At 42.7% G+C, this 13,666-nt stretch overlaps 1 protein-coding gene across 2 annotated transcripts in view; it reads right to left on the minus strand.

The window, feature by feature from the left end:
* Nucleotides 1–825: 825 nt before the first annotated feature.
* RFWD3 (ring finger and WD repeat domain 3) overlaps nt 826–13,666 on the minus strand; it is a 37,497-nt gene continuing 24,656 nt past the window's right edge. For both annotated transcript variants that reach the window (XM_059043733.2, XM_067018450.1), the window contains exons 9-13: nt 12,314–12,464; nt 8,589–8,765; nt 6,729–6,943; nt 5,268–5,479; nt 826–3,658 (exon numbers count right to left, since the gene is read on the minus strand). In XM_059043733.2, coding sequence (XP_058899716.1) covers nt 3,515–3,658; nt 5,268–5,479; nt 6,729–6,943; nt 8,589–8,765; nt 12,314–12,464 — 899 coding nt within the window. In that variant the 3' untranslated portion in view covers nt 826–3,514. The remainder of the gene's footprint in view (nt 3,659–5,267; nt 5,480–6,728; nt 6,944–8,588; nt 8,766–12,313; nt 12,465–13,666) is intronic.

Genomic DNA, 13,666 nt, shown 5'->3' on the forward strand with positions numbered 1-13,666 from the left:
CCCTCCTTGGTCGGAGATCTGAAAGGCTCATGTTCATGGCCACCACAGCTGGGCAAATTCTTTCACTTCTCTGAGAGTTCCTTTCACATAAAAGGTATACCACAGCACTAGGTACGTATACTCAGTAAATGTAAGTTGTTATTATAAATCTAAAATTGAACTATTCTGATTATTTTTTAATTTTTAGAAACAAAACAGTATGACTACTGAGCGGAATGACAGCAGTGGCTTAATATCAACAAGAGTAAAGGGATGAAAAATGGAATAATATGCTTCCAGGCACTCCAAATTATCCAGCTAAGGGATCTGAACTTGTCACAGAAATCTCAGTGATTGTCTAGGATGAGAACCCTCGATTGTTTAGGGTTAAGACCCAGAGAGAAGAACCCAGTATTCTGGAGTGTGGGTATTCTACCTCCCTTGCAACAATTTGCCAAGTCGTACAAACTATGGTTCCTAAAGGAATTTCACGTCTTTTTTTTTTGGGGGGGGGGTCTTGATCAGAGAAGCAAATGTTAGCATCTGCTAATGCATTTGTTTCCTTTCCTTGACTCAGGCAGCAAGTGACTCAGGTGAGGGAAGGGGCATATTGTTTGCCTAGTGATGTTAAGTACTGTCACTCTCTCTACCTCGTCAGGATACCACCTTCATGAGAGGAACCGGGATCATGGACAACTCTAGGGCTTCCACTGGAGCCTGAGCACCACAATCAAGAGAGCCCGCACGCCACAACTAGAGAGAGGCCTGCGCATGGCAATGAAGATCCCGTGTGCTGCAGCTAAGCCCCAACACAGCCAAAAAAAAAAAGACAAAAGACATCAGGAGTAGGTACACATGGTAAATGCTTTATTTTCATATTAACATTAAAACATAAAACACAGAACATGAACAGAGATCCCACTGTCCGGTTTTCAAAGCAGGTACAAGGATATATACAACAAGAAAATATTTTTGAGTCTGCTTAAGTCCAAACCCTCAAATGGGAAAACAACCTTAGAGCCGGGGGTGAGGGAACATGGTGGGGCAGAGTCTGGGTCTACAGAGGCTCCTGCCAGGCACAGGAGAGCAGGGGCAGCGGCAACGTTTTTTTCCTTTGCAGAAATCAGTCACAGTCCCAAGAATTCGCTTCTAAAACATCTAAGTTTACTAGAGGAATGCAAGGATTGGTTAAGACATGAGATTCTTCCAACTTCCCTAGTAATACAAGTCCCTTGGTTCCTACACTTGGGGGGATTAATCAGCATCAGCTGAGTGTACTTCAACGTTAGTCAAATCCTAACCCTGCCCTGGGCTCTACCCCTGCCAAAGACACAGGCAGCCAGGGCCTGACCACTTGCATCCTCTCTTTTATCATCAGCTGAAACCAGATGAGCTCTGCTTTTTAATTCAAATCCTTTTCAGCCACTGAAGCTTCTAGGCCTGGGCAGTCGTTCTTAATCATCAACACATCAAAAGGAACACCTCCTCTAGAAAAGGGGGCTCTTTCCCAGGCTCTGGAAACTGGCTTTTTGAAAGATGTCCTTAAATAGGAGGCCACTCTTTAAAAGCACAACTACAATGTGGAACTCTGGGGAAATCTACTGCAATAACCCCTTGCTGGTGAGAAATGCTGGAAACAGTTCAGGAGTTGACCGGTCAGAACTGTTTTAAAATAAAAATGATAAAATTTCTACAATTATTTAAGAAAATCACACAGTTAGCCATCCTGCTCCCAAGAACAAGGAGCACACACCTTGAGACATGTTCTGTTGTGGACAATAGCTTAGCAGAGTAGCCTTTAGCAAAGCAAACAGATATAAAGTGAGCCCTCTATTGGAGAAAAGTGCAGCTCCCAAAGTTGGACAATCCAGGGCTGAAATGAAAGCTGGTGGGCATCTCCCTGCAAACCACATAGGCCTCCAACCACCATTATCTTCCTGAGAATAGCTGCTTTACTAACAACACTTTTTTTTAAAGTTAGGAAGGGAGGCAAGTCAGAGGAACCTGGAATCAAACATCAGTTTCACCTGGGGGAAGGATTTAACCTGGGAATTCTAAACACGCTCAAGAATGGCTCCTCACTGCAAGGGGTTGACTTTATTCAGAGAGAAAGCCTTTCAAAATGGAAAAGACAAGTCCTTCTTTTGCTTTCAACAGCAGCCTGAGTAGCTTCTCTTTTGTAAGCCTCTCTCGGTTAGCCCCTTGCTCCTGATCTCTCATACTAGGAGACTCAAGTAAGAGCTCTGACATATGGCTCATCTTTTCCTAGTGAGGGACAAAGAGTGGCCTTCAAAGCATTGGCTTATATCAAACCAATCCTGAGATCCTAAGCTGGCTAGACAAAAAAGTGAGTCTTCCTCACTGCTCAAACAACTGGTCTCTTTCCTTGACTCCCACAATGTGATGAACTCCGTACACTCGGCATTAGGGAAGGGTCTACAGCTCGTCAGCCACCACCATCACTGGGTTTACCAACATCCCAGCACTGCACACCTGAACGTTACTCCTGCCACTAAGCAGACCAGATGTGCTCTACCACACACTTCTGTAGGGATGAGACCGAGTTACTAAAAGGTTGTCAGCCCGCAAGGTCAGAAATAGATCAAATCCTTTGGAGGATTCTACAGTGCCCTCTTGTGTTCAACTAAAGATTCTTCTGCATCCAGGCTGCATCCAAGTAGCATCAGGAAGATTTCCCTTCAGGAACATACACATTCCCAAGTCATATAGCTCAAGTGACCAGACCACTCTGGTGGGATGTCACATCCTCTGGAAATGCTTGGTGCACACACATAGCCTAAATGACTTCTGGGAGGATACTCTCTGAGGTTCAGCAGAAAGTTTGATCAAAAATATTGATTCTCTGGGCTTCCCTGGTGGTACAGTGGTTGAGAGTCTGCCTGCCGATGCAGGGGACACGGGTTCGTGCCCCGGTCCGGGAAGATCCCACGTGCCACGGAGCGGCTGGGCCCGTGAGCCATGGCCGCTGAGCCTGCGCGTCCGGAGCCTGTGCTCCGCAGCGGGAGAGGCCACAACAGTGAGTGAGAGGCCCGCGTAACACACACACACACACACACACACACACACACACACACACACACACACACACACACACACACACACACACACACACACACACACACACACACACACACACACACACACACACACACACACACACACACACACACACACACACACACACACACACACACACACACACACACACACACACACACACACACACACACACACACATTGATTCTCAACGAAGATTCATGAAGGCTTTTACCCCCAAGAAATGTATAATGTGATGGAGTACAAGTCACTGACTCTTTTGATGGACACTGAAAATACACAGTCTGTAGCGTTTTGCTGACCTGGAGTCCTAGAATCATACTAACCCAACGGAACGACGATCCCAAAAGTTCTAGGCCACAAACAATAAGCACAGATCTTGCTCAGGGCTGCCAGGTGCTAACAAACAACATTTAACATTAACCAGCAGCATGTCTGACAAGTTTCAACACCATGGTCACTCCCACCTATGGATGTGGACCATCTTCTCCGTTAAGGTAGCCAAGTAGCTGTTATGGTTCACCTGAAATGGGCAGATGTCCAAGACAGGCTGATTAGCCTGCAGTTCCTGCAGCAACGAGCCACTGCCAGCATCCCACAGCTAAAAAAGAAAAGCAGAGATAAAGGTCAGCTAGGTGCCTTCAATTCAGCTAGGGGCTTGCATTCTTTATCATCACACAACTTTGAAAGCACTGCAGAGACAGCATTGCCTGGGGAGCAAAACAGACTGTCCCTAATCTTCACAAGGTTGCACAAAGCCAATACACCTGACATAGGTCACGTATGGCCTCACCTACTATAATCAGCAATCAGCCTACCTGTGAGTGGATCTGAAAACCAAGCCTAGTACTCACCCCTTCAATCTATGTGCCAAGAACTCTTTCAGGGAAAGAAGGGTCAACAAGACAAAAAGTCCCTGTCTCTGCCCTCATGGAACCTATATTCTAACTGGTGCTTTCTTCTCCTTTAAAAAAATTTTTTATTGTGGAAAAAAAAATTAAAGTAATAAAAAGTACAATAGTACAATGAGCCATCCATCACCCAGATTATTAAGCTTTTACTATACCTGCTTTATTGATTTCATTTTCTTCTTTGCTGACATCATGTCATTTTACCCTTATATACATAAGTATACATCTCTAAAAAAAGACATTTTCTTGGGACTTCCCTGGTGGTGCAGTGGTTAAGAATCTGCCTGCCAATGCAGGGGAAACGGGTTCGAGCCCTGGTCTGGGAAGATCCCACATGCTGCTGAGCAGCTAAGCCCGTGCACCACAACTACTGAGCCCACGCGCCTAGAGCCCATGCTTCACAACAAGAGAAGCCACCGCAATGAGTAGCCTGCGCACCGCAATGAAGAGTAGCTCCCACTTGCCACAACTAGAGAAAAAAGTCCGTGTGCAGCAATGAAGACCCAACGCAGCCATAAAAAAGACATTTGCTTTAGTTTCTACTGTACAGCAAAATGAATCAGCTATACATATACATATATCCCCTCTTTTTTGGATTTCCTTCCCATCTAGGTAACCACAGTGCATTAAGCAGAGTTTCCTGTGTTATACAGTATGCCACATACGGCTCTTTACATTTAAATTAAATCACACAGAAATTTTACAATTACAATTAAGTTCTTCATTCACGTTAACTACTTTCAAGTGCTCACATGGCCAGTGTGACATAACTGGCCAGTGCTGCTCCATGGGTTCAAGGACACCACGCAGGAGGCATCGTGTGCTTCATTTTGCCTAACATCAAGAGGCAAATTGTTTCTGGTTAACCCACTTACAGTGATGCAAAGCTCGATCAATGTACTCAGGCGGTGACAGGCTGACCCCTCCACTGTAAATTCATCTGAATTGCTGAAGCTGATGCCTGATCAATTATTTTATAGAGGTTTCAGCAGCGCTTTTTTTTTTTTTTTTTTTTTTAACAGCGCTTTTTAAAAAAGGTTCACAATATGGCCCATGAGGCATTATAGCTCACATATAAAGAGTGAGGTCAATCTAAAGATATTGGTATGGAGATATCCAAAACAGGAAGTTAAATGGGAAAGAGCAAACTATAGAGAAGTATGTATCAATAAAGTGTGACTTGTGTAAAAAATAAACTAAGCAACCACACATATACATGTATGAAGATACATGCAGTTATGGAGAACTTTGGCTCTTTGCTTTATATAAGTCAGTATAAAAAACTGACAGACTACTCACCAGGGCAGAATTTGACACTTCATCCCCAGTACACACCAGGATGCTGCCATCATTCTCTGGATTTTGGAAAATGGCACTTTTGGTCAGTAGTTTGCAAGTGGGTCCCCCACGGAATGTTTGTACAGAATGGCAGGAGCAGATTGGCTCTCCAGCATCATCCAGCTTATAGGACATCTCCATGAGTACACTTCGTAAGGTGCTGTGATTTTTATCTATGAGACAGAGAAATCAGTATTGCTCCATGGGGATGGTCCAAAGAAATTAACCAAGTACATGAACTTGGTGGAAAGGGCACAATTTTATCAAGCCATCACGAATAGCTACAGAGCAAACATAACAAGAACAAAATAATACACCACAAATGAAATTCAGAACCCTAGGCCAGGATGAAGCAAGTTATCTACAATAGGTTTTTGTATAGGAGGGATACAATTCTGAGAATGAGCTAGCCTTCTTAGGAAAATCACTGTAAACGGCCAGACCTCTGTTTGGGTTTTTGTCTTCCTTAAGGGTTCTGACTATAAGGTTTTTTCCTTGCCCCAGTCAGGACCCCATTAATCCCTGGAACTGTACATATAAAGTGAAAGCATATTATTACAGCAGGGGAAACATATACAAGTGGTTCTGCTGGGAGGCAAACAAAAGCTAGAGAACAAAATGGGATCCCCAAGCTTTCTAAAGTCATGGCAAATCCTTGGAGATAGAGGACCTAGATGACTAAAACCAAAAGGGAAAGAAGAGTCTGCTGAAGCAGCTCCTCAGCTCAAGCAAAACTTAAAATGCTTACGTCAATCCACAAGTAGCAGAAGTATGAGCACTTTAATGACTATCTCTTACAGAACATCTGCCTGACCATCAATACAGCTCATCAGGAATTTAGATTCATACCTTTCAGCTAGGAAAAACCTGTGAATTTTAGCACCGTTGGTAGTCAAAGGTTGCAGTCCTCGTTCTGGAGGCCATGAGAAGTTCAGCTGGCTAGGGCCACTACGGATGTCCATCTACTCTTCACTTAACGTTTGTTGGCCCCAAATAAGGAAGAACAGCGAATAGCCTAGAGTCTGGGCTCTTTACATGACTCCCCTTATCTGGGCCTTTCTTTTAAGTGAAACGAGGGGCAAGTAGAAAACATGAAACTGATCTAAGGGTAGCTCAGTGGCTTCAAGAGCAGGTCTCCTTATTCCACTACTGTCTTAAGTCACAGGGGCTCCTAAAGTAGCTAATTCACTTCCAAGGAGTACCTGGCCAAATATGTCCCAGTTCACACAAGTGAGGAAAAGCGAGGCAGGCTCCATGGAAGAACTTGGGGCCCCTGTCCTCACTGTAGTAGCAAGAGCTGTTAGTCTGTGAGGGGTTCACCAGTACCTCCTGAAGGCTAGGACAAGCTCTCCTCTTCTCCCCTCTATCAATCTGCTCCCAAACAAACCACAGGTCCCACGAGGACATGCCAACAACACTCACCAGGCCTGTAGGTCACAAGACAGTGCCGGGTGCTGCCCTCCGTCTGAAAGTCTATGCAGCCCCCAGGCTCCATGGGCATCACATGAGGCCAATGAGTAAAGCCCATTTTCAGCTCCCAAAAGGAAGCATTCTCCAAGCTTCCAGCCAACACCCCACCAAATGGAAATGCAGCCGAGGCAGCTCTCGGTATGTATGACAGGGATACCAGCGGGCATCTGAAGGAAAAGAAAGGAAATCATGCCTCACCTTCCAATTCTTGGATTGCTCCAGACCCCACTACCAGGAGCCCTTGAGGACTTTCCTAACTCTATAGAAAAGGTTAAAAAACTTCTGAGGGTCACTATCCTCTGATAGCTGATAAAACTACCAACCCACTCTGCAGAAACAAAAGAGTATACACATAATATTCCACATTCACTTTCAGAGGAGACACCACATGCTCTAAAAACAACGGGGAAAAAATGGACTAGGAAATTTAAAAGTATAAGATTACAAACACAAGACCTGACTGGCGTGAAGCTTCTGGAAATGGGGTTAGCCACATACACAAGAAAAGTCAGGAGGGAAATTCAGCTTGTACATCTACTAAACTAAAGCTTCCAAGCTGTAGTTGACAGACCCCCTCCATTGAAATCCAGCCTAGGGAACTCCCTGGCAGTCCAGTGGTTAGGAATCTGTGCTTTCACTGCTGTGGGCCCAGGTTCGACCACTGACCAGGGAGCTAAGATCCCACAAACTGTGTGGCACGGCCAAACAAACAAACAAACAAACAAAAAAACAGTCTGAAGCAACTACATTTTAATTCAGAAACAGGATGGTTTCTTTCTAGATTTTCTGAGGGTCTTTCTGCAATCGCATGACCCAGACTGCATGCCAAGAGTTCTCTCAGAAATATTAGCCAACAGACTATGTTGCTATGAACTTGTTTCTGCTGAAGCTGCCAAAGTGATCACATTGCCTGCTTTGTTTCACGTCCTTGTCATAATGAAGCTAGCCTAAGCAAACTGAAACAAAAACGAATACATATTCTTCCCTTGCTATTTGCTGTATTTTATTGTCTGCTCTACGTGGATCCCCTACATCGATGGCAGTCACCTTGTTTGCCTGGAGTTCGTATTTGTATAAACTTTATCAATCACCTGCAGGCCCATGAACCACATCACTGAAGAACGATTCCATTCAACCCAAATGAAAAGAAAACCCCCCAGTGTTGAGGCTAGGTTTCAGTAAACAGTTATTACTATAGTGATATCTTTATGTTCAGATTGCTCCACCCCCCTTTTAGTAGACTCTGAAGAGCCAAAGTGATGCTGGTGGCTACCCATCCTCAGAATCTGGGCCAACTTCACAAACCTCCCAACTCTATAACTGGATTACAAATGGATAAATCACAGTAATATGGTATTCTGAGACCAAGTTGGTTCAGCTGTAGATTAGGGAAGTTTTAAATCACTTTTTATTGGGCTGCTATTTACTGATCTCTTCTTGTGTGTTAGACATGTGTCTATTAAAGCAAGACTGTGCTAACCATATTTCACAGATGAAGCTCATCACAGGCCAAGAAACGTGACCAAGGTCACACAACTCATAAATGGTGGAGCTGGGTTCTGAACACAGATCTGATTTCATTTGGGCATGTTGGGTGAATCTAGTTATATTTGGTACCAGAACTTTCTACCATATGAACTATCATGAACACAAACTCTAAGGACCTTACTGATTCTGAAGTGAGAACAGAACAGTGGACTCAGAGAACTGCCCTCTGTTAGGAATTCTGATCAACTGTGAAACAGTCTCAAAAGGCAGGATTAATACAATAACAGTCTAAGAGAAAGCTGTTACCTACAGGTGGCTCCCTACCTAGCTTTCTGAGGTACTAACTCCTGGATATGACAGCTTGTGTTTCGAAGGTCATACAACAGAACTGAACCGTTGACCAATCCAGCATACATGTAATTGTTTTCATCAAGACACCAGCAGCAGCTCCAGACAGGACGTCCAGTATTATAAGTCTGGACCACAGTATTTGTCTCCAGGCTGTGGAGTTAAAAAAGACTTTTACAACTATGCATTACAAAAATCAAATACAGAAGAAAGATGTAAAGATTATCATTTTAATGATGATCCTTTAAGAACATAACCACACAAAAAAACTATCTGGATTCCCAATTTCCCCTAGGGACTACCCAGATAACTCCTTTTAATGCCAAAATATTTGTTTTGGGGGACACAGGTTTTCCTCCTGAGCTGCAAGGAAGTAAAAGAATAAGTTAAAGGGACAGATAAACAGTACATTCCCTACTCTACCCCTACTACCTTCTCCATAGCTACCTATTACACAGGTAATCAATATTTAATATTGAAAAATTAGAAAATACATATAAGAAAAATAAAACTAAATTATAATCCAATCACCCAGAGGTAGTCATTAATAACACTTTGCTACTTAACCTTTCTTTCTCCCCCTATTTTTCAACACTACTAAAATAAGTCACAGCATATAGATACACATAAAACATAATGGTACATTGATTTGGGGGGTAAAATTAAGCTGAAGCATTCTTTTTTTTTTTTGGCGGTATGCGGGCCACAGGCTCCGGACGCGCAGGCTCAGCAGCCATGGCTCATGGGCCCAGCTGCTCCACGGCACGTGGGATCCTCCCAGACCGGGTCACGAACCCGTGTAGCCTGCATCGGCAGGCGGAATCTCAACCACTGCGCCACCAGGGAAGCCCAAGCTGAAGCATTCTTGAAAAGTCAAAAGGTATATTAGGCCTGGAGCAGGCATCATGATGTCCCTCAGATTTAGCTGAAGAAATTAAATAAGACGCCAACTAAGAGACATCTAGTCAGAACTACTTTTTTTTAAAATTAATTTTTATTGGCGTATAGTTGCTTTACAATCTTGTGTTAGTTTCTACTGTACAGCAAAAGGAATCAGCTATACGTATACAAAGATACCTCCTTTTTTGGATTTCCTTCCCATTTAGGTCACCAGAGAGCACTAAGTAGAGTTCCCTGTGCTATAGAGCAGGTTCTCATTAGTTACCTACTTTATACATAATAGCAATAGTGTATATATGTCAATCCCAATCTCCCAATTCCTCCCACCCCCCTCTTTTCCCCCTTGGTATCCATACATTTGTTCTCTGTGTCTCTATTCCTGATTTGCAAATAAGATCATCTATACCATTTTTCTAGATTCCACATATATGCGTTAATATATTTGTTGTTCTCTTTCTGATTTACTTCACTCTGCATGACAGTCTCTAGGCCCATCCACGTCTCTACAAATAACCCAATTTCATTTCTTTTTATGGCTGAGTAATATTCCATTGTATATACATACCACATCTTCTTTATCCATTCCTCTGTTGATGGACATTTAGGTTGCTTCTGTGTCCTGGCTACTGTAAATAGAGCTGCAATGAACAATGGAGTGCATGTGCCTTTTAAAAAAATAAATAAATAAATACATTTATTTATTTATTGGCTGCATTGGGTCTTCGTTGCTGCACGCAGGCTTTCTCTAGTTGTACTGAGCAGGTGCTACTCTTTGTTGTGGTGTGCTGGCTTCTCATTGCAGTGGCTTCTCTTGCTGTGGAGCACAGGCTCTAGGTGTACGGGCTTCAGTAGTTGTGGCACATGGGCTCAGCAGTTGTGGCTCACGGGCTCTAGAGTACAGGATTGGTAGTCGTGCAACATGGGCTTAGTTGCTCCGCAGTATGTGGGATCTTCCCAGACTAGGGCTCGAACCCATGTCCCCTGCATTGGCAGGTGGATTCTTAACTACTGCGCCACCAGCGAAGTCCACAGCATGTGTCTTTTTGAATTACGGTTTCCTCTGGCTGTATGCCCAGTAGGGGATTGCTGGGTTGTATGGTAGTTCTATTTTTAGTGTTTTAAGGAACCTCCATACTGTTCTTCATAGTGGCTGTATCAATTTACATTCCCAACAACAGTGCAGGAGGGTTTCCTTTTCTCCACACCCTTTCCAGCATTTACTGTTTGTAGATTTTTTTTTTTTTTATAGATTTTTTGATGATGGCCATTCTGACCAGTGTGAGGTGATACTTCATTATAGTTTTGATTTGCATTTCTCTAATAATTAGTGATGCTGAGCATCTTTTCATGGTTGGCCATCTATCTGTATGTCTTCTTTGGAGAAATGTCTACTTAGGTCTTCCGCTCATTTTTTGACTGGGTTATTTGTTTTTTTGATATTGAGCTGCATGAGCTGTTTGTATATTTTGGAGATTAATCCTTTGTCAGCTGCTTCATTTGCAAATATTTTCTCCCATTCTGAGGGTTGTCTTTTTGTCTTGTTTATAGTTTCCTTTGCTGTAGAAAAGCTTTTAAGTTTAATTAGGTCCCTTTTGTTTGTTTTTATTCTCATTACTCTAAGCGGTGGGCCAAAAAAGATCTTGCTGTGATTTATGTCAAGGAGTGTTCTGCCTACGTTTTTTTTTTTTTTTTTAAATAAATGTATTTATTTATTTTTGGCTGCATTGGGGTTTGTTGCTGCACATGGGCTTTCTCTAGTTGCGGTGAGCAGGGGCTACTCTTTGTTGCGGTGTGCGGGCTTCTCATTGCGGTGGCTTCTCTTGTTGCAGAGCACAGGCTCTAGGTGTATGGGCTCAGTAGTCGTGGCATGCAGGCTCCGTAATTGTGGCTTGCGGGCTCTAGAGCGCAGGCGCAGTAGTTGTGGTGCACGGGCTTAGTTGCTCCATGGCATGTGGGATCTTCCTGGACCACGGCTGGAACCCATATCCCCTGCATTGGCAGGCGGGTTCTTATGCACTCCCAGGGTAGTTCTCTGCCTATGTTTTTCTCTAAGAGTTTTAAAGTGTCTGGCCTTAAATTTAAGTCTTTAATCCATTTTGAGTTTATTTTTGTGTATGGTATTAGGGAGTGTTATAATTTCATTCTTTTACATGCAGCTGTCCAGTTTTCCCAGCAACACTTATTTGAAGAGGCTGTCTTTCTCCATTGTATATTCTTGCCTCCTTTGTCATAGATTAGGTGGCCATAGGTGCATGGGTTAGGAGTACTTTCTAAAAGATAAAGGCACGGAGCACACTCAGATCTGGTTCAAGGTACTTGCAGAGCATGTGAAAGATAAAATGTAGTAACTGAGGGTTACTGATGAGAGCAGTCATCACGGCACCCAGGACAATGAGTTCCTGGTAGGCATTTCTGTGAGGCACAACGATCCGGGAACAGACAAGGAATAAGCAGTCCCAAGCTAGTATGGTGACTCCACGGTGTCAGTACCAAGGATCCCTCCATATTGTCATTCTACCAACTCTAGGGTGTTACTCTCATCTGCATGACTTAAGATATATTTTGTAACATATATAATTTTAAAGAAATGGAACACTACACATTCTGTTTCGTTACCAGCTGTGTCCACTTTTTAAAGCAATGCATTTAAAATTCAATGAAGCTGGATCTGAGAAGACAATGCCTTAGACATCTCCCATCCCACCCCCACAAAAGCCAAGGTCATCGTAACACAGATAACTAATTTCCACACTAGTCAACCCTAGGCAACCCAGGGCCCATTTTCCCCACAAAGCACTCACCTGGTCAGTTTAACAGTGTTGTCTAGGGAAGCAGAGAGAAGTAAGCCTTTGGATCGATTGCTGAAAGCCAGTCCACGTATCTGTTTGCCATGCATGGGAATATACTGATTGCTTTTCATGTTGGCAGTACTCAACATCTTAACACCAAAGCCTGCCAAAGATACGAGAGAGTGAAACAGATCACTGAAAGTCAGTTTAGGGCAAAGCAAACTACCATTTCAAGTAGGTCCTTTCTTCACCTTTCTTGGCATGTCTCTGGGAAAAAGCTAGTGGAACAAAGAAAATAAAAATTCCCCGGGGTTCTAATTTATTTTAAAAAATACATTCCATCCCAAATATCTATCAATAAGTGAATGATAAACCACTGTATATACATACAGTGGAATACTACCCAACAATAAAAAGAAATGAACTACTGATAGACACAATAATATGGATAATCTTTAAAAAGTTATGTTGAAAAAAGCCAGACAAAAGAAGAGTAACACTGTGTGGTTCCATTTATGTAAAATTCTAGAAAATATAAACTGATCTATCATGACGGAACGTGGTTGCCTGGGGATGGGGAGAGGAGGGAGGGACAGGTGGATGATGGATTACAAAAGGGCTTGAGCAAACTTTCACGGTGATAGATATGTTCATTGTCTTGATTGTGGCGATGGTTTCAGGAGTGTATACATATATCAACACTCACCAAATGGTATACCATGTTAAGTATGTGCAGTTCATTGCACATCAATTATACTTTAATAATAAAGCTGTTGGGGGGGGGGGAGAGAGAGAGAGAGAGAGAGAGACACTATTTCACCTGAACCACAGATACTCAAAATGTAGAATACACAGTGAACAATAAAGAATGGAGATAAGTAATTTCTGTGTCAGGTGGTCAAGATATGTTACATTTTTCTGAAACAGAATGAAAACAGATGACATCAAGTATGCTAATCAATATATATCATTCGAAGAGCGGAAAAGAAAGCCAAAAACTTGTCCTTTTAAATTTATTTGTTACTCTGTTCTCTTACCAGGTTATGATAATACATTTATTTTTACCAAGTATCTATTTTACCTGAGTTATACACAAACAAAATTTGTCAAATCCTAGATTCAAGATCACACTTCTGCTTCACTAGGGAAAAAAGTGAGAGAACGTTTATTGTGTTTTCTCCTGAAACAGAATTAGGAGAGCCAGAGAAACAAATACAGAAACTACAGGCTTTAAATCAACAAGGGAACATAAGTATTTGCCTAGTTAATCATTAAAGGAAATAAGAGGAAATTAGCATCATCAGTCTATCAGGAAGAGCTAGCTGTGCAGTATGGAATAGACACATTAAGAAATAAAGGAACAGA

This window comes from Kogia breviceps, chromosome 18 (assembly GCF_026419965.1).
Source record: "Kogia breviceps isolate mKogBre1 chromosome 18, mKogBre1 haplotype 1, whole genome shotgun sequence".
Classification (NCBI taxonomy): Eukaryota; Metazoa; Chordata; class Mammalia; order Artiodactyla; family Physeteridae; genus Kogia; species Kogia breviceps.